This window comes from Nannobrachium achirus (genome assembly GCF_963921795.1).
Source record: "Nannobrachium achirus genome assembly, chromosome: 7".
NCBI lineage: Eukaryota > Metazoa > Chordata > Actinopteri > Myctophiformes > Myctophidae > Nannobrachium > Nannobrachium achirus.
Window position 1 is genome coordinate 35,354,525 of NC_137816.1, and position 20,794 is coordinate 35,375,318.

General features: G+C 41.4%; 2 protein-coding genes across 5 annotated transcripts in view; one reads left to right on the forward strand and one right to left on the reverse strand.

Annotated features, from left to right (window-relative positions):
* Window positions 1–107: 107 nt before the first annotated feature.
* On the reverse strand, window positions 108–11,774 carry dkk3a (dickkopf WNT signaling pathway inhibitor 3a; the record flags this gene model as incomplete). The annotated part of the gene is made up of 7 exons (XM_080730199.1): window positions 108–1,902; window positions 2,147–2,303; window positions 2,996–3,140; window positions 4,491–4,583; window positions 5,926–6,012; window positions 6,163–6,279; window positions 11,499–11,774. 7 exons carry the CDS (start codon window positions 11,772–11,774, stop codon window positions 1,815–1,817), a joined length of 963 nt encoding a protein of 320 aa, XP_080586325.1. The 3' UTR covers window positions 108–1,814.
* A 7,700-nt stretch (window positions 11,775–19,474) lies between these two features.
* mical2a (microtubule associated monooxygenase, calponin and LIM domain containing 2a) overlaps window positions 19,475–20,794 on the forward strand; it is a 56,375-nt gene continuing 55,055 nt past the window's right edge. For all 4 annotated transcript variants that reach the window (XR_013962168.1, XM_080729306.1, XM_080729308.1 and 1 more), the window contains exon 1: window positions 19,475–19,562. The gene's annotated coding sequence lies outside the window, so the exon portion shown is untranslated. The remainder of the gene's footprint in view (window positions 19,563–20,794) is intronic.

The following is a 20,794-nucleotide window of genomic DNA, read 5'->3' on the forward strand; positions in this document are numbered from 1 at the left end:
CTTTTTTTCATAACCGTAGTTTCCTGTAAATTTAAATGACAACGTAAGGAATTCTCGACATACTAATGTTGTATTTACGTGTAAGAAAGAACCACTGACCCTGGTACAACTTTTAAAATATTTTATTTTCCTCCAAAGCAGAAGTAGTACAAGCTACATGTGTAAAGCTGCAGGCCCTCATAAGATGAAAGAACGCAGGTTACATATGATAGTTGCATGCAAATTCTATCATCCAGCACCACTATAGATGCAAAAAGATTATTGCATTGCTCTTGTATCTTTCACGTCTGATTTAGACGGATACTATGATAGGATATATAGCCTACATGATATGAAAAACTGCGCATGCGCCCCACAAAATAATGCGTCAGAACATTAGTTCAAATTAACGTTGAGGTTAAATGAATACCACTGTGTGAAGTATAAAAGTAATTTTTGGGTTGTGTGGACATTCAGAAGTCCGCTGTTTTATTACTCAAAACGGTCACATGATGCGACTCTAATCTAGAGGCACCATCAGAATTCGGGGATATAGAAATTAAAAACAATTGTTTAAATATAATTTGCACATAAATAATGTTTAGAAATGAAATAGGAGAGGTTAATATTGTTACAGATAACAATATTAGGATAATATCTGTCCCTCTCAGAGACCATGGCATTACAGTTGTCATGGGAGAGCTTGTTGCAGTATACCACATGCTATCATACTAGTATATGAAATAAATTGGAAGACAGTTTGGTAGATAGATATGTAAATGATTGTCATATGAGTGTTGCATGTTAGACTTGCTCACAAACAGTTGTTGACATTGACGAAAAAACGTAACTTGGTAGTATATAAATAGCTGAATCTTTTAAAAAGAGATATCCATATTTAATAATTTCTACTAAGGAAGACCTGACATTTTTAAGTAGTTTTCACTTTCTGAAGTGACGCCTGAGATGCATTGTTGTAGCGCTGAGCATATAACCTAGCTGAAAATATCATATTGCTCACACATGGGCATTAATTTGTCTGCTTCATTGTTGCTCCAAGACTGAACTAGTGTCCTGCACATTCATGTTATATCTATTAAATCTCACATGGGATTTCAATATTTCTGCGAAGAGCAGCACATACACCTCTCAACACACATTTCTTCAATAATTCAGGTTCAGTCATGTTCTGTGGTGTAAAGTTCCACCACTTTGGATCATGTTAACAAAATTGGAAACGCTACTCTTTGCAACAAAGTACTGGCTAAGGCTTAAGCAATGGGCAATAGAGCAAATCTTAAAGGCGTGTCATCAGTGGTGTAAAGTAACTAAGTACATTTACTTAAGTACTGTACTTAAGTACAATTTTGAGGTATTTGTACTTTACTTGAGTATTTCCAATTTCCAATACTTTTACTTCTACTGTACTTTTACTCCACTAAAATTTTTAGCAAACCATAGTTAGTTACTGTAGATTCTGATTATTATTACAAAACATATACAGTATTAACCAATTCAGCACTGTTACATTTTGGCAATTTGAAAATAGCCGATGTGACGCATTGTGAGCTTGTAGATCTGTAAATTTGTAGGTTTTCAAAATGATTTTCAAAAGATTTCTAACATTTTGAAAACCAATAATTATGTACTTTTACATTTTTAATACAAGACTTGGTACTTATTTCTACATTGCAGTATTGGTACTTTTACTTAAGTAAGAAACGTTAGTACTTTTTCCACCACTGCGTGTCATGGACGTGGGATGTATAGTACTTCTTCAAACCTGGATTGAATGGAGACCCTGCTGTCTGGTAGTTTTAAGGCAATCTGAATTTCTAGACTATGTAGTCTATCTCTGAATACAGTGTATCAGTCATCTCCTCTTCACTTGATTTCTGCTCTTTAAGACACATGGAGCCTCGCCTGTCAAGAGGGGATAATGCACTTTTTAGTATTACTGTGTGAGTGGCAAAGCTTACTGTGAGGCATATGGACAAAAGGTTACAAATACACAAATAAAAAAATTGCTTTTTAAATAAAGGTGCAGTATTCAATACAGTCCCAGTGTCTCTTAACTACAGAGGGTAAGCAAGGGCAATGCCATTGTTTGACAAGAATGGCCTATGAAGTAGGGTGCAATAATATGCTTAAAGGCCACGGTACTCACCCCAGTGGCTGGCACTCCAGGTTCCCTGCACATGGGCAGTGTTCCCTAGGTCCCTCACCTTGCATGTCCCAGGACAGCAGCGACGTCAGGTGGTTAGGAGAACCATAGCACCGCTCGCGTTCAATGGGCTTAGCTGAGCATACTGGAAAGAGGAGCGCTGCGCGCACACACACACACACACACACACACACACACACACACACACACACACACACACACACACACACACACACACACATGTCACAAAGCTGATACAGTAAAAGAAAATATTATATATTTTGCAACTAATGAACAATTTCAACATTAAAAGCTTTCTTGAGCAAATGAAAGGGCAGGGATGAAAGCTATGAACGAGGAAACCTACTGCAAAGGTCATGGCTTGCAGTATCTGTTTTTACTGTTATGACAAAATCAGTATATGCTGTATTTGTGTTAAGAAAAAAAATATTGCTGGTGGTGATAGAAGTTATTGTAGCACAGCTTACAACCCTGTCTCCAATATTACATTATTAGCCTACTTTTAGAAAAGTTAGATGTGGCAATATTGTCATGAATGCTATCTAGAAATGCCTGTATTTGTGGCGGTGGTATTGAAAATCATACCTTCTGGATTTCTAAATACCCTTATATGCGGTAATACCTTGATACTGCCAAAGTTGTGAAACTGCATTTTCTGTTATATATACCCTGTATATAATACAATTTGTTCATTTCATTCATTCATTCATGTTCCTCTTCCTCCTTTCCAGTTGGTCACCTTGGTGCCCCCTGGCTGCGGCCAACACTTTGAAAACCTGTGCCTTAGTAGATGTGTGTGATGCTATTGTCGTGGGAAGCATTAGCATATACCTTTATGGAGAGCACAACAGAGGTCTGTACTGCAGTCAGTCTGGTACTGGCAAATACTGCCAGCCTCACCCTTTGTGGCATTCTGAGTGCATTGACCCCACATACACAGGTGTCCAGCACAGCACTCCTCATCCTTGGTGCAGGGCTGAAATACAAATAGAGCACCAATGGCAGTGTTTATAAGAAAGAAATAAACAAAGTGAAAAGTGATTCAGTCAATCACTCCCAAATTAATATGTATTTTGGGAATAGCCAATCTACATCTGAGGATTCCCTAAAATTGATTGCCTTGCTTACAATATCTTCTTAACATATCACACAATTGAATCCACAGAGCGGCAATCACAACTGCGGTGTCAAGCGGCACCACTTGGCACCGCAACTACAGGGCAGTGCTCTGTGGATTTGTTTATGCGCAGCCCTAGTAAGCACTGCCATCATGGTTTTTGTCAATAATTAAAAACAGACTTTCCTATTAACTGAATCAGGGATAAAAATAATATAGTACAGACAGACATGCATGAGTCTATAGTGACTGGACTAAGGCCTTGAAAAGAATGCATTTAAAGGTGGGAGAGTGTTTTCTGCTGGTGATTCAGTCAGAGTGTATCAAAGGGTGCGTTCGTAAATGCGCACCGGGTTTGGTTAGGGTTAGTGGTTATGGTTAGGTTTAGGCATAGTTTTACTGAGGTTAAGGTTAGGGTTAGGGTTAGGCATAGTTTTACTGAGGTTAGGCTTAGGGTTAGGTTTAGGCACTCACTACACTGAGCACACACCAGGTGCGCATTTCCGAACGCACCCTTTGATACGCTCGGACTGAAACACCAGAAGAAAACACCATCCCTTTAAAGGTAGGGTCGACCCCTTTAAATATATTCCAGTCACTTCCTGTACTGCACATTACACACCCCTGAGTTTTACAGACTGCCAGCATCTTCACCCCTGTACACGTTTGTTAACACTATCTATTACTAACAGTACCTCCTCTGCACTTCAGCGTTACAGTAGCAGACTCTACAGTGGCTTAATCTTAAATAAAACAAGAGAGTGTATCTCTACATGTGATTGTTATTGCCTGTCATTGTATTCACTGAGAGCAGAGGGACAAAGGAAGAGCTCATATTTAACCTTGACACACATTGTCCTTTAAAATGAAACCCAGAGCAGCTGCTGTAGCTTTCAAAATTGATAATACGCGGACACTCCAATTACACTTGTAGACCCTCTGCAATGCAGTGTACAGTGAATTCAACCATTAATAACGATGAACTATCAAGTACAATCTAAATTAATTTTAATAAACAGATCTGTCACAACATATTACACAAATATAGATATATAACAGTATATAAACCTAGAACATCTCATTGTTTACTATATTTATAGTAAACAATGAGATGTGGGTTTAAAGTGTGCGTGCGTGCGTGCACGCATCACAACTATTTTTTGCAAATAATCCCCAAATAGGGATGCTAAGATTCAAGTTGTTACTTACCACATCTACAGCCTTGCATCGTAGACACTTAGAGATGTGTGTGTCAAACAGGCAGTACCTCCCCTTCTCACAGTCCTCATCAATGATGCACTCCTAGAGAGGCAGAAAGAAGGACAAAAACATTCAGACCACAATATTGCAGACAGAAATAAATACCCAGGATTGTGGCACATGCATTAACTATTGTAGATGGGTGGGAAATGTACACATACTGTCGGGATGCCCTCATGCTGCAATAATTACCATCCTAACCCTTAAGTATTCCTTTTGCCTTGGTGTTAGTTACGTTTCAGCTGCAAGTAGGACAGGCATTTGCAAAAATCTATTTACCTCTCGATTGTTCTCCAACGACATACAATATTTGAAATAATGCCATGCAAAGGACTTTGCCCTGTCTCTGGAGAAGTTATGTACAATTACTCCAGCATATAAAAGCCAGGAGCAGAGCATACTGTATTTTAACTGCAAGTCACACAGTGGCTTAATTATTTTATTTCTATTCTGTTTAATTTATACATAGAAAATATGTTTTCCTCTTGACTTGAAAGTGCTATAGTACTGAAAGTACTACATTATGTATACAAATACCTTGTGCTTCATTAGCCCTGCATCTCTTTAATCAGTATTTTAGTATGCATAGCATGTCTTCCAGGGCACTCGGCTGGCACACGGTAAAAGTACCTGTTCACCACCGCAGAGTCTAGGGTTTTGAATCCACCGCTATGCATCTGGCTCGGCCAAGTGTCTATACAGTATATGAACGTTATTGGCCATGTTTGGGGGAGGGAAGCTACTAGGCAGGGAGGGTCATAGTGTGATCTTGTTGCTGAGCAAGCAACTCCTACGGGCTGGGGTGGAGCCTGTCAGCGGGGACTGGGAGTACCGAGCGGGAGGAGTCTGATGGAGGTACTACTGTACATCCTGACGGTGGGGGCTCCTCACTGGCAGGTGGGCCAATATAGTGTACAATAGCAGTGACAAGACAGAAATGTGTGGGGAGGATTAATTGGCATAACAGTTTATTGGGAGGAAAAGGGATAATTTGTTATCCATACAGTATGTATGAAACCTATTGAATAACACATAATACATTTTACACAAACAAAAAAAACAGGAAATACAATAGTGATATAATCAACCCACTATTACATAATTAAATCCATTTAACAAAAATCTACACAATATTTAAAATATGTGTTGTGGATCTCAAAGTTAGTAAGGACAAGCTATTCATTGAAATGATTTTGTTTGCTCAAAGATTTGTAATGAGTATTTGGTTCGAACTTTGGACATGACGTTTTCATGTTCCTTCATTCAGACTTGATGAATCTGGTATGGGGTGAGTTTTCACCTTAACGGATAATATGCATTAAATATATTATATCCAGGAATTCAGGAGGACAAATGCCAGTCTTACAATACACAGTTCACTTACATGATTTATATTATTTTCCTTGCCACTGGGTGGGATGCTGTTACTTGTAAGTTCGGGTTCTGTTTGTCCAGTAATGTTGTCTGTCTCCTGAATGATGGGGAACAATTTAGTATCACAAGAAAATAAAGAACAGTTTTGTACTTTGAATGGTCCTACAAACAAACAAACAAACATACTTAGGGTCCTTGACAAGAAAAACGTTTGAGAACCATGTTGCTTTTGTATGCATGATCCTACCTTATCCACTGAGGAGAGGACAGTTTGATTGTCAGTCACTATTTCAGGGACATTGTCAATATGAGTTGATGGAGGGTCACTGGGCTGCAGTTTTGATTCAACACTTTCATTGTCCATCTAGAAATTATTGACATATTGATTCATGTTAACATGTGGAAAACCAATCAACATCATTCTGCATAGTAGTGGAGTCAGTAACGCACTTTTTACTTCAAGTCATGATGCAAAGGTCCCCTTTGGTATGGAAGTACCTTAGGGCCATAGGAAAGAATTTATCCAAAGAGACAAGTTCGATCACCCTTCATTTTCTTTTTATAGCCATTTTAAAAATGGCCGCCGACAATAAACCACTATTACACCAGACCCCATATCTTTGCTTCTGTTAGAGCTATAATAATAATATTGGTGTCAAAGTGTACATTTTTGGGGGCTAGGAATTCAATTAAATAGGTTTCAAAGCAAAAAAAACAATACTTCACTAATTAACATGACAGCAGGGGGCAAAATATGCAAATTTCATGAAAAATAACACGTTTAAACAGGGTAACTTACCCCCCACCCCTCCCCCTAAACTTTGATTCACCTTTTCTTTGGTATGGAAGTACCTTGGGGCCATAGGAAACAATTTATCCAAAGAGACAAGTTAGATCACCCTACATTTTCTATCTATAGCCATTTTAAAAATGGCTGCCGACAATAAACCACTATTACACCAGATCCCATCTTTGCTTCTGTTAGAGCTATAATAATAATATTGGTGTCAAAGTGTACATTTTTGGGGTCGAGGAATTCAACTAAACAGGTTTCAATGCAACAAACCCAATACTTCATTAATTAACATGACAGTGGGGGGTAAAATATGCATATTTCATGAATAATAATACGTTTTAACAGGGTAACTTACCCCCCACCCCTCCCCCCAAACTTTGATTTACTTTTCCTTTGGTATGGAAGTACCTTAGGGCCATAGGAAAAAACTGATCCAAAGAGACAAGTTAGATCACCCTTCATTTTCTATTTATAGCCATTTAAAAAATGGCAGCTGACAATAAACCACTATTACACCAGCACCAGAGCACACGAGCGGAGTGGGACGGAAAGCCGCTCCGCGCTCCAGGGGTCTATGGTACCGTTCACTCTTCGCTCATGTCACCTTGATTTGTGTATCGCTCGCTCACTGCGCACTCCGCGCTCCGCTCAGGGTCGTCAAAAAGCAGCAAAGACAAGGGGGAAAAAAAAGAGGTTTGCTACCATGAAACACTTTCTCCTTCGCCAGTGTGTTCCCAACACAAACGCCTGCGGTAATGTGAGCCTCGGCTTGATGGAGATCTGTCTAGGCAATCTAAGGCATTGTATTTTAAGACGGGCAATATTAAATCCTGTTGGTTATTGATTAGGCTAATCACCACAACCGGGAGAGGGAGGCGACTCGTGGCGTGTGTTTTTCATTCAGCCAAATCAGTCTCACTTGCATTTCAAATCGTATCCTTTGACTGGCAAGGTAGGCTACTTATTATAACATAGCCTAGCCTACTTGTATGGATGATAAAGATACAGATAAGGGAATTCTCTGTCTCCTCTCCTCTACGCGACATGATGGCTGCGCGCTGCCACGGACTATCCGAGAGTCTGTTTGTTGGCAACATGTGGCGCGCGGCCCCAACAGGATCGGCTAGGAGCGGAGGAGGTCGGCGCTCCAAGGAGCGGAGGAAAATCCTCGCTCCGAAGCCGCTCAGACCCATTTGAAAAGTTGCTCGCTCACGTCAAAAACGGCCCGCTCCGCTCCCCGCGCCGCTCGCGCTCCACTCCGCTCGTATGCTCTGACCAGAACCCATATCTTTGCTTCTGTTAGAGCTACACTAATACAGTTTGTCAAAAACAAATTATCTTCCTTTTTTAAGGAAGAGGGAGAGTCGAGCATTAGGACACAATCCTAATGTCGTCCCCGGAAACACCATACAGCTTCTGGAGACATTTCTAGAGAATGGGTGTGTGGGTGGAGAAGATCATCTCAGTGGTGGTGCTAGGGCCAGAGAGCAGCTGAAGAGGTAAGGTGAGTTCAGGCAAGGACTGCCACACAGACTGTCTTCTTGCCCTTGCCAAATGCTGTGTTGCTCCCCATTAAGATAGATAGATAGATAGATAGATAGATAGATAGATAGATAGATACCTTTATTATCCCAAGGGGGAAATTCAAGCATGGAATGCTGGCAGTGCCATTGCCTTGGATGGTCCAAGACTGTGAGCAATGGCATGTGCTGGAATATACCTGGTAAGGGAAAAATTATCCAAAAGAATGTCAGACAAATTCGCTTCAGTCTGGGAGAACACCAGATCCCATCAGTCATTGAGAAGCCGGTGATGAGCTTTGGAAATTTCTTCAACCGCACTCTGAATGACAGAGATTCCATCAAGGCAACCAGTGCTGACCTGGAGGGCCTGTGTCTACCAGCATGAAATGCACCCAAAAATCCTCTGGCCTCTACTCATCTATGATCTGATGGCTGAATGAAGGTGGCTGGGATTGCCACGCAGCCTAAGCAAAATCGGGCTGTACAGGAAGACCAATAAACTCACGCTCTGTTTCGGCACGGGCACAGGAATATCTGTAGTACACATAATGAGCACACAGGTACATATCCTGAACATATCCTGAGCAGCTGCTCCAAGGCGTTGGGTGAGGCTTGAGGGCCGGGTTATTTCTATTGAGGCACCACCAGGTCCTGAAATCCATCGCTTAAGCAATCAGCAAGGGCATCCAATACTCCCAAGCCACAGCTAAGGCCATTCACTGTGTCAAGGAAGGGAAAAGGCCAGAGAAAACACCAAAGAACTGCTCTGCTGGTTTGCTCTCCACAGCCCGAGACTGAGTGATGACAGTTGACCTGGAGAGGCAGCTGAAAATTCCACCACACATCACCCAGTCCAGAATGAGACCTGACATAATCTGGCAGTCTGGAATTTGCCAGTCACTCCCTAAGCACAGCTACGCCACTGTGCATAACAGTTGCCAACAAAGAAGAGCCTTAGGCAACAATGTGGATGCAGCAGAAAAAGCCTCCAGATTAAGAGGGGAGAGCAGTGGGGACAGAAGCATGCCACTTGGATACATAACGAGGTCTGATCAGCTTCGGGTCGCCTGAGGAGGCTGACTCTTGCAGGACACAAAACACCCAGTGACTCCAGGAAACAACACTGATGATGTGTCCAAGTTTGCACCAGTAAATGATTTGTTAACTGTTAATGAAATGTGATTGATTATTTCACCTCCATTTTGAGGGTAATGAGAAAACTATTGTTTTTTGTTGTTGTCTTGAAACCAATTTAATTGGATTCCTTTACCTCAGAAATGATATCTCTATCAGAAGCAAATATATAGGCTGTGATGTATTGCTGTAAGTGTAAATGATGGCTGCCATTTTTTAAAACGTGTATATTTCAGTAATGAAGGGTGATCTAATTTCTCTCTTTGGATAATTTCTTTCGTATTACCCTAAGGTAGCCTACTTCATTGCCAAAGGGGGAGAAAATGTAACGTTACCCTGTTAAAACGTATTTTTCTTTGAATATTTGACTCCTGTTGAAACATATTGTTTTTTTCATTGAAACCTTGGATTACTACACCCCAAAAATTTACACTTTGACACTAATATTATTATTATAGCTTTAACAGAAGGATATATATTGGTTCTGCTGTATTGTTTTGAATTGTGGCGGCCATTTTAAAAATGGCTATATAAAAAAAGGAAGGGTGATCCAACTTGTCTCTTTAGATTAGTTTTTTTCCTATGGCCCTAAGTTACTTCCATACCAAAGGAAAAGTAAATCAAAGTTTAGGGGGAGGGGTGGGGGGGTAATGTTACCCTGTTAAACCGTATTATTTTTCATGAAATTTGCATATTTTACCCCCCACTGTCATGTCAAAGAGTGAAGTATTGGTTTTTTTTTTGCATTGAAACCTATTAAATGAATTCCTCGACCCAAACATGTACACTTTGAGACCAATATTATTATTATAGCTCTAACAGAAGCAAAGATGGGGTCTGGTGTAATAGTGGTTTATTGTTGGCGGCCATTTTTAAAATGGCTATAGATAGAAAATGAAGGGTGATCTAAATTGTCTCTTTGGATAAAGTATTTCCTATGGCCCTATGGTACTTCCATACCAAAGGAAAGGTGAATCAAAGTTTAGGGGGAGGGGTGGGGGGGTAAGTTACCCTGGTAAAACATGTTATTTTTCATGAAATTTGCACATTTTACCCCCTGCTGTCATGTTAATTAGTGAAGGATTGGGTTTTTTGCTTTGAAACCTATTTAATTGAATTCCTAGCCCCCAAAAATGTACACTTTGACACCAATATTATTATTATAGCTCTAACAGAAGCAAAGATATGGGGTCTGGTAAATTGGGGATTATTGTCGGCGGCCATTTTTTAAATGGCCATAAAAAGAAAATGAAGGGTGATCTAACTTGTCTCTTTGGATAAATTCTTTCCTATGGCCCCAAGGTACTTCCATACCAAAGGAAAGGTGAATCAAAGTTTAGGGGGAGGGGTGGGGGGGTAAGTTACCCTGTTAAAACATGTTATTTTTCATGAAATTTGCATATTTTACCCCCTGCTGTCATGTTAATTAGTGAAGGATTGGGTTTTTTGCGTTGAAACCTATTTAATTGAATTCCTAGCCCCCAAAAACGTACACTTTGACACCAATATTATTATCATAGCTCTAACAGAAGCAAAGATATGGGGTCTGGTGTAATAGTGGTTTATTGTCGGCGGCCATTTTTAAAATGGCTATAAAAAGAAAACGAAGGGTGATCTAACTTGTCTCTTTGGATAAATTCTTTCCTATGGCCCTAAGGTAATTCCATACCAAAGGGGACCTTTGCATCATGACTTGAAGTTAACAGCTTATTTTTCGGCGTTACTGACTCCACTATAGCCTATGCAGTCATTCACAGCTAAATTATCCTGATAAGTGTAGCCTACTTGTTGTAAGTAATCGAACCTTGTGTGGGTACATTTTCTAAAATTGTCAACACTTCTCAGAGTTGAATGAACAAACACGATGGGACTGCACTGTAGGCTATAACCTATGTACATGTTCTCTGCTAGGTCAGACACTTCGGGGACAGCAGCTGCGTGACCCGCTTCTCTCTATTTTTAGAATGTGGAATTATTAGTTATTTAAGATCTTATATATTTAAAATAACAGCGTAGCGATCAGTATTAAACTTACTTTGGGGCTTATTTGCAATAAAATACACACACTAAATAAATGATATTTGATGATAACACAAGAGATGCTGAGACATGGTTGGTAGCTTGGCTTACTTGATGGACCGCCCCATCCTCCTCCGGTTTCTTCTGACTGTCCTCCACTTCCACAAACACGTTGTTGTTTGCCGGATGGTATTGGTCCCCCAGGTTCAGAGTCACAGTGATGTCCGAATGCACTATTTCAGGAAGAATAGCATTGGTTGTTGTGAGACCCAGAACTAAGGCGAGGAGGAGAAACATCGTGCCACCAACGTCTGCTGCTATGCCGAAGTAGGCGCTGTTGCTGCTGCTGTGCACCATGCAGGGTGGGTGTGGTGATGGATGATGCATGCCTGGAGAAACCTCGGCATCATCACAGCTGATGCCAAATGCACCGTCAGAAGCTTGCCGTTATAGCTATAGGCTACCTTCATGCTAACAACCCGATGCATGCAGGCGATGTTGAATTAATTATTTTTGTGATATGAGTCCTACTGTCCTGACACACCTCTTTTTCTAGTTTAAAGGGAAACTATAGGTCATTTTATTTGTTTTAATTGTACTATAATAACAATTCTTTACAGTCATTTCCCTCTTTCAGCCACTATATTATTGTGCTGGGGTGTTTTCTTGCAGAAAGACATCCCTCTGGCTGTATTTTAGTTTTGTTTATGTTGACATCATTCCACTGTTTAAAGTGGGAGGGACACGCCCAAGACAGCTAAATCAGGCCATCTAATTATCTAATATTTTTGATGATATCAAGCTACCTTTGATTACCCTATCAAATTAATTTATTGCATTTACTGTAGCCTACTGAAAGTAGTACTTTCTGTACAGTAACTGCAATAAATTAATTTGATTGGCTAATATGGAGGGAGGGGGCGGAGTTGAGCGTGCATATCATTATCTTCTGAAACTCCCTGCTAGAAAAACCAGCACAGACCAGCACAATTTTCATGCTGGTCTGTGCTGGTCTATGCTGGTTTATGCTGGTTCATGCTGGTCTGTGCTGGTGCTGGTGCTGGTCTATGCTGGTCTGTGCTGGTCCCATGCTGGTCCACCAGCACAGACCAGCACCAGCACCAGCACAGACCAGCATGAACCAGCATAAACCAGCATAGACCAGCACAGACCAGTACAGACCAGCACCAGCACAAACCAGCACATGTTGTGTTTTACTGCTGGTCTGTGCTGGTGCTGGTGCTGGTCCAGCACAGACCAGCATGAACCAGCATAGACCAGCACAGACCAGCACAAACCAGCAAATGTTGTGTTTTACTGCTGGTCTGTGCTGGTGCTGGTGCTGGTCCAGCACAGACCAGCATGAACCAGCATAGACCAGCACAGACCAGCACCAGCACAAACCAGCACATGTTGTGTTTTACTGCTGGTCTGTGCTGGTGCTGGTGCTGGTCCAGCACAGACCAGCATGAACCAGCATAGACCAGCACCAGCACATGTTGTGTTTTACTGCTGGTCTGTGCTGGTGCTGGTCCAGCACAGACCAGCATGAACCAGCATAAACCAGCACAGACCAGCACCAGCACAAACCAGCACATGTTGTGTTTTACTGCTGGTCTGTGCTGGTGCTGGTCTGTGCTGGTGCTGGTCTGTGCTGGTCTGTGCTGGTCTAAGCTGGTCATATACAAATAGGGACAAACACCCATTTTAATTAACAGGTTCCAGTGGCGCCGAGGATAAGTGCAGGACTGAAGTGCGAGAGGTAGTAAGTTCGAATCCCACTCACACCCACAATGTCAAAAATAATGTCACAATCTAATATGGTCAAATACAGAACAGGATTCAAGCACCAGAGCAAAGAGCAAATTAAACCAGCAAAGACCTGGTCCACTTCTCAGGAGGGTCCCCCGGGGGTCCCTGACCACACCAGCACAGACCAGCACAGACCAGCACCAGCACAGACCAGCAGTTTGTGCTGGTGCTGGTCTGTGCTGGTTCATGCTGGTTTAGATGGTGGGACCAGCACAAACCAGCACCAGCACAGACCAGCTAGAAAACACAACATGCGCTGGTTTGTGCTGGTGCTGGTGCTGGTCTTACTGCTGGTTTTTCTAGCAGGGCTACCCCCCCACAAATGCGAATTTAGATAAAAAAAAATAGCAGCACTTCATGGCATGTTTATCGCTACAATTATGTACAAGTTTTCAACAAACAAGCCGTCGAGGATTAGTATCCAGGGTCTTGCTTTCTCCACCCCATGTTCTGGACTTTTTTTGCAGCTGTCCCCTTCAGTCCACTTCTCCTAGGCTCTGCCCCAACACTAAACGTGTGCGTGCGTGCGTGCGTGCGTGCGTGTGTGTGTGTCCGTGTGGTGACAGAAAATAACCGTGCTTCAAAAGCTCACAACAACGGGTCGCGAACGCAACGCGTTGTGCGCGGCACCGCATGAAGTATACATTTACTACTAACTGATACGGTCTCACCCTAGCGGGGCAGTTAAGGAGAACAATACTTCAGTTCTGGAAAGAAGCACCAAAATTTTACAGAGTGTACCTCTTGGGTCATTCTTTAGAAAAATCACATTAGACACTTAATTTTCAAAATGGCCGCCAGTTTTAAAGATGGCCGCCTTTTTGGATATGTTTTACAGGACGCCAGCCAGTTAATATCGAATTTTCATAATATTAAAGTTGTTTTGTAGGTTTTAAAACATCCTGAGTTCATTTATTACACTTTTAAAGCAGCCAGAATAACCTTTCTGACTTTTGGTTGGGGTCTTTCCTCACCTGGGACCCCCCAGACAGACCCCTGAGCCTATTTCATTAATCGCTCTGCTCCTGCTCCAGAACAATGTTAAATTAGAACTGAAATATGCTCTGAAATAAAAAATGACTAGTAGCAAATAACAGAGGTCTTCCACGGGGGGTCCGGGACCCCTGGGGGGATCCTCAGAGCTACTACAGGGGGCCTGCCAAATCTTTTTTTTTTTTTTTTTAAACTTCGAATGTTTTTATGTATCCTGGTTTTATGTATTGTACTTTGATGGTTTATTAGTATTCTCAGTATTATTTATAAAAACAAATGTGTTAAACAGTTATGGTTGACAGCTGTTACTGCAGGTATTGCAATAATGAAGGTATTGCAACTTTTCACTTTGGGCGCAGAACAACATTTCCATTTATTGCACTGCACTCACACCGCACGCGCACACACACACACACACACACACACACACACACACACACACACACACACACACACACACACACACACACACACACACACACACACACACCTCTTTGTTATTGTCACCCCAAAACCCTCACCTTATTAGAGCCCATGGTCAATTACGCCCAAAGAGATTCACTACAATACAGTAATTTCAGACATGCAGAATATATTCGTCTTCATCATCATCATCTTCAATGTCCAACCTAATAGTGTTGACACAGTCTCCACCATAGCATAGAGTGAAAGGCAGGTTATTTGAGCAGCTGCACCGTCCCTTACAACCTGCTTTGCAGACACATTTGATGAGCTCAAGTACTGCCTTTGGAGCAGGGAGAGCAAGAAACCTGACTGGAATATACCCTCCACTCTCTGAATTCCATCTATTTTCTTCGATTGGTGGAAGCACAGGGTATGGTATGGTCAGGTGATTTATCCTGCATTGTGACAGAGTTGGCGCGGAGGTAATGTGGTAGCAGTGCAGCACGAGTTGGAGGTAGCATCTCACCCTCCAAGTTCTTTGACAGAAATAGTTCCCATCTGAGTAATCCCAGGGTTGTTGGACCTTTTGAACTGTAAACATGGCATGCAAAATGTTCCGACTGCAATGTTGATGGAAGCTCATCATTTATAAGCTCAGGAGGAATGGCCAATGACCTTGCCAAGGTCCTTGAAGCGGTTAATGGCTTGGTCATCATCATCATCAACAAGTAGGCATTGATGTCTTTTTGGTGATTCCAACAAATGTTACTCCCCAGTCAGCACCTGAAAAACTATGTACGCAAAGGAACCCTTGACATTTGTAACATCCAATAACTTGAACTCACTCGAATATATAAATTTCCTTTTTTTGTACCGGAGGCAAGGACTTGATAAGGAATCGGGGTATCAGCCTCTTCATGTGTTTACTTTGCACTTCCTCAAAATCATGTCCCTTGATGAAGGTATCATATTATAATGCCTACTTTGTCATACCTGACACATTGCCCTGAGCTTCCATCAATTGAAAAAAATAGATGGAATTCAGAGAGTGGAGGGTATGAACAGTCAGGTTTCTTGCCCTCCCTGCTGCAAAGGCAGTACTTGAGCTCATCAAATGTGGCTGCAAAGCAGGTTACAAGGGACAGTGCAGCTGCTCAAACAATAACCTGCCTTGCACTCTCCTCCCTGCAAATGCTATAGTGGAAACTGTCAACACTATTAGGGAGGACATGAATAGTGAATTTCTTTGGGTACAATTGACCGTGAGCTCTTTAAGAGGATAGGGTGCGGGTTTTTTGGGGGTGATGATAACAAAGAGGTGTGTGTGTGTTGTGTTGTCAATGTGGGTGCAGCGTAATAAATGGACATGTTAGACTGCGCGCCCAAAGTGAGATTTTGCAATACCTTAATTCTTGCAATCCCTGCAGTAACACCTGTGAACCTGTCTGTCTAACACAAAAATTTAATAAATAATACTGAGAATACTAATTAAAACAGTTAAAAAAAAGAAAAGAACTTCCCCATCAAGATTCGGCAGGCCCCCTGTAGTAACTACTACTACTAATTTTTGCTTTCAGAGCCCAGTTACAACAACTTTAATGCTTCAGTTATGATCTAATTTAACATTGCTCTGGAGCAGGAGCAATGCGATTACTGAGATAGGCTCAGGGGTCTGTTTGGGGGGTCCCAGGTGAGGAAAGACCCCAACCAAAAGTCAGAAAAGTTATTCTGGCTGCTTTAAAAGTGTAATAAATGAACTCAGGATGTTTTAAAACCTACAAAACAACTCTAATATTATGAAAATCGGACATTAACTGGCTGGCGTACTGTTCAGAGGCAGCCATCTTGGAAACATGGCAGCCATTTTGATTTTTCAGTGTCTAATGTGTTTTATCATAGGAACAACCCCTAAGGAGTACTTGTGAAAAGTTTTAGGTTTCTTTCCACTTCTGAAGTATTTTAGTGCAAAAATGCATTTATCTGCCCCGCTACCCCCTTTTCAGACTGTTTGGAGAAAGATCACGTGACCTACTGTAGCATAATGTAATTTTTCAGTGCGTGACATAACACCTTTAAGTTGACATTCATCCCTTGCAGGGACTTCTTTGTCTGTGAGGGGAGCTCGGCCAGAGCTCCTAATTTCTCCCTTTGAACTTCAAAGGGGTTGTGCACTGAGTTGATTGATTGGTCCATAAAAGTGTCAAACTCGTTCTGTGCTCTAATCAATGAAAGCATCAAAGACAGCTACCTTTTTTGCAACCGTAGGTCGGATTTAGTATGAAAACCTGCAGATCATGTCCGTCCATCTGAACAAAATATATATAAAATATATATAAAATATATATTTTGTATAAAATATATATTTTGTACCCCAACTAAACGGATAAGACACATTCAAGTCTGGAGATTAGTGGAATTTGAATTCCACAACTTCCTACCTTTTAATGCTTTTATTGGTTTAGCTTACTGTATTAGACCTCATTAATTGGCATGTCATGCCCCCACCAACAGGTGGCAGCAAATCCCTCAAGGTCAAGAAGGTAAACTAATCAGCATTATAGAAAGGAGATCTCTCTCTCTAAAGCCTTTTTCCACATGAGCTACAAACAGAAAGATCATTTTAGGCTACTATAATAATAAGGGTAATAATAATAATTATGAAAGAGAGAATAATAATAATAATAATTATCTTATATATATGTTACAGTATGTTTGGGTAACTCAGGACGGTAAGAGTAAGAGCGCTTGTTTTGTCGTTCACCACACACTAATCACCACCAGATGGCGACGACAGCCCATAGACAGCCATTCACTAGTGCAGGCGCTGACGTCACTCGTTTGCGACTCTCTTTCTTTATTTACTAGCCTAGCTGGGCGGTGTTTAGCCATTAGCTTAGCCATTAGCTTAGCCATTAGCTTACTATGAGCGTTTATCGTGGGCTTGCCCAGGCCTTACGGCCTGGGCATAAATATAACGATTGCATTCACCACGGCTTCGTAACTCGCGCGGCGCTCCACCGGCCGCGCGGCCCTGGCCCGCTCTTCGCGGCCACTCGCGCCTGCGGCGCTCGGGGGCGAAGAGCAGGACCAAGGTCCGCTGGCCTTCGCGCCGCTTGCAATGTCGTGGACAATCGAGCGGCTCCGCCTGGAGGACGTTGTTGTGGCGACCGCTTGCTCCGCCCCGTGCGGCACCACGAGTGCTCCGTTTCTCGACCGTCCTGTTTCTCTAACAAACCGTGACATATACATTCCTCTAAGAGCCGCATCCCACTTCCAAGCCCATTCACGCCCACTTCACATCCACCTCAACTCATAGCTAGATCAGATGTAGATCAGATGTATGTCGGTAGAACTCACGGAATACCGCCCTAACTCTATCATTGGCCCCCCGTTGCCATGGTGACCGGTGACCGCCGTCCATTGGCTGGTATTCCCAGCTATGGGACCGGCGGATCCAATTTCAACCGAGGGGGGCGTAGCCAGAACACACACACACACACACACACACACACACACACACACACACACACAAACACACACATACACATACACACACACAAAAATAGCTAATAGTTAGCTCACAACTTTCCACTTTTCTCTTTCACCTCAATCGCAGTAACATCCGTATACACCACGTCATCGCATCACCATTTTTTTTTTTCAAAACTTTTTTTTTTCCAAATTCTTTTTTTTTCAAAAAAAATTTTTTTTTTCAAAAATTCTTTTTTCTCAAAAAATGTTTTTTTCTCAATTTTTTTTTCTCAAATCTTTTTTTTCTCAAAAAACTTTTTTTTTCTCAAAAACTTTTTTTTTCCTCAAACTTTTTTTTTCTCAAAAAACTTTTTTTTTCTCAAAAAACTTTTTTTTTCTCAAAAAACTTTTTTTTCTCAAAAAAAAAAACATATTTGGCCATTACACACACCACACTGCCGCAACATGGCGGTGAGGGCCGCGCAGCAAACTTCTAGTTATTATACAATAATGGTGGTAATGATTACTAATACATTCACCTATTTCTCTTTCAGGGGTGCATTCCAGTTCTCTGACCACAAGATGGCCTTGTTTTCACATTAAACATATAGGTCTACAGCTGTCTAGAGTTCAATGCATATTTCCATAACACTAGCTTTGCACTAGTGATAAAAACAAACACATAATCTAAAATCTAAAAAAAAGGCCAAAATCTTTGCGCGCACGTATACATGCACGCACGCACGCACGCACGCACGCACGCACACACACACACACACACACACACACACACACACACACACACACACACACACACACACATACACAGGTGTGTGTCCCCCTTGTGCATTCCCACAAGGGTCTGAACTCTTACATTTAGGCAGGCCCTCAATAATCCTTTATAAAGGACTATTTGAACAAATAAACAATAACCGTGAACTGAATTCTACTGGTTCGGAGTAGTAGGCAAGTTCTAGACAGGATCTGTGAACTGTGAACAATGAATAGAAAGCAGGATATGAGGTTAATTGGATGTCCTGTGACATCAGCTAATGGTTAGTTCCTGAAGTAGGGCAAGTAGGGCACACAGTGTTTACAGATTGTGAAAGTGCACATTGTAAACTTTCAAAAGATGTCATACATTGAAATCTGAAATAGTTGAAGAAGCTCATACACTTGGTACACTTCAAATCAAGAAGCAGAGAAAATATCACTTGAACTTCTGTTGTTTTTCACTCCTCTGTCAGGCAGGTCATGGGTGGGAACAATAGGTGATTAACCACTCCCCCAGTAGTAACCTGTCACTAACCCTGGGGCTGACAGGGCATAATATGTGACAGGGCTGACATGTTGAGCACCGCCCCAAATAGTAGAGGCATGACTGCACCTTCCACCTACAGTACCTACTCTATCAGACTGAATGAGTGACGGAGACACACTTACACAAGAAAAAGACTAGCATAGATAGGACTATTTCCTCTGAACATATATGAAGTAAGTGGATTCCTTACTTTTATTTTCTTCTTTTTTTTAACCATGAATGTCTGCCTGAAATTAGGACAACTGGAAAAGTTCTAAGTTACAGATTATGTGACACTGGGGAGTTTGCATATAATTTGTAAGGCTATTGACTTACTTTCTTTCTTGTCTAGTTTTGTTTCTTGTTAATTCATCATATTTCCAATATAGGACAAATAGAATGAATACTGTCTGAGTTGTCATACATCTGAATATTCTGTCCAGATGAAGTCTGGAAGCTACCGGGTTGCTCAAGCAGCTTTTTTTATTGCAACTCTAGCCTACTGCTTATTTGCCTGCACCTGTAGGCTACTATTTGATCAACTCTTTCAGTTTGAGCTTTCTAAACCACAGCTGCATGCCTGAAAGCTATAATCAATCTTTCTCATGCAGGTCCCACTGGCTTGGCAGCTTCCACAGTTGTACATGTTTCAAAATATGAGTGGGGTATGGGTACACAAAAGCAGCAATACATAATACATATAGGTGTGGTGTTGACAGTATGTGCTTTGAGACTAATGTTAATGCTGCCTTTATGTGCTGGGATTAGTTTCTGGTAGGTCAGTGAAAGAGAAGGGGAGAGAGGAATAAGCTAAGGGAAGTTCAGTGAGATAAGACTCACTTTACTTCTTTGTATTATTATTTATATAACCAGAGTAAGTCACACTGAAATGTCCATCTCTTTTTCAAGAGGGACATGAACATGTATTGAACTGGGCTCCTTTTGACTGCTCCTCTAACCTTTGGGCCACAGCTGTTCAAATTAAATGTTATCCATTAGTGATATGAGTCAGTGATTGATTGATTGATTGATTGATTGATTGATTGATTGATTGATTGATTGATGCATTTATGAAACTGTGTGTCATGATGTGGCTTGTGGCATCAGATCACATGTAACCATACAACATAGAAACATGGAAGACATACATAATAAACACAACATTAACTCATAATTATTGAGCGCAAAAAAGAGCTATAGATTAGCAGAACATAGCATTGATCCATAGACATATGAACCCATACTGTACATGAATAAAGAATGATGATGCAGTTGAATTTTCATCCGAGACATAGTCTATATATTGGCAAAAAAAAGTATGCTGTCTTGGAAGGATATATTATGCCATATAGCCTCCTGTCAGTGGTGGAAAAAGTATTCACATTCTTTACTTTACTTTAAGTATCTCTACTGCGATGTAGAAGTA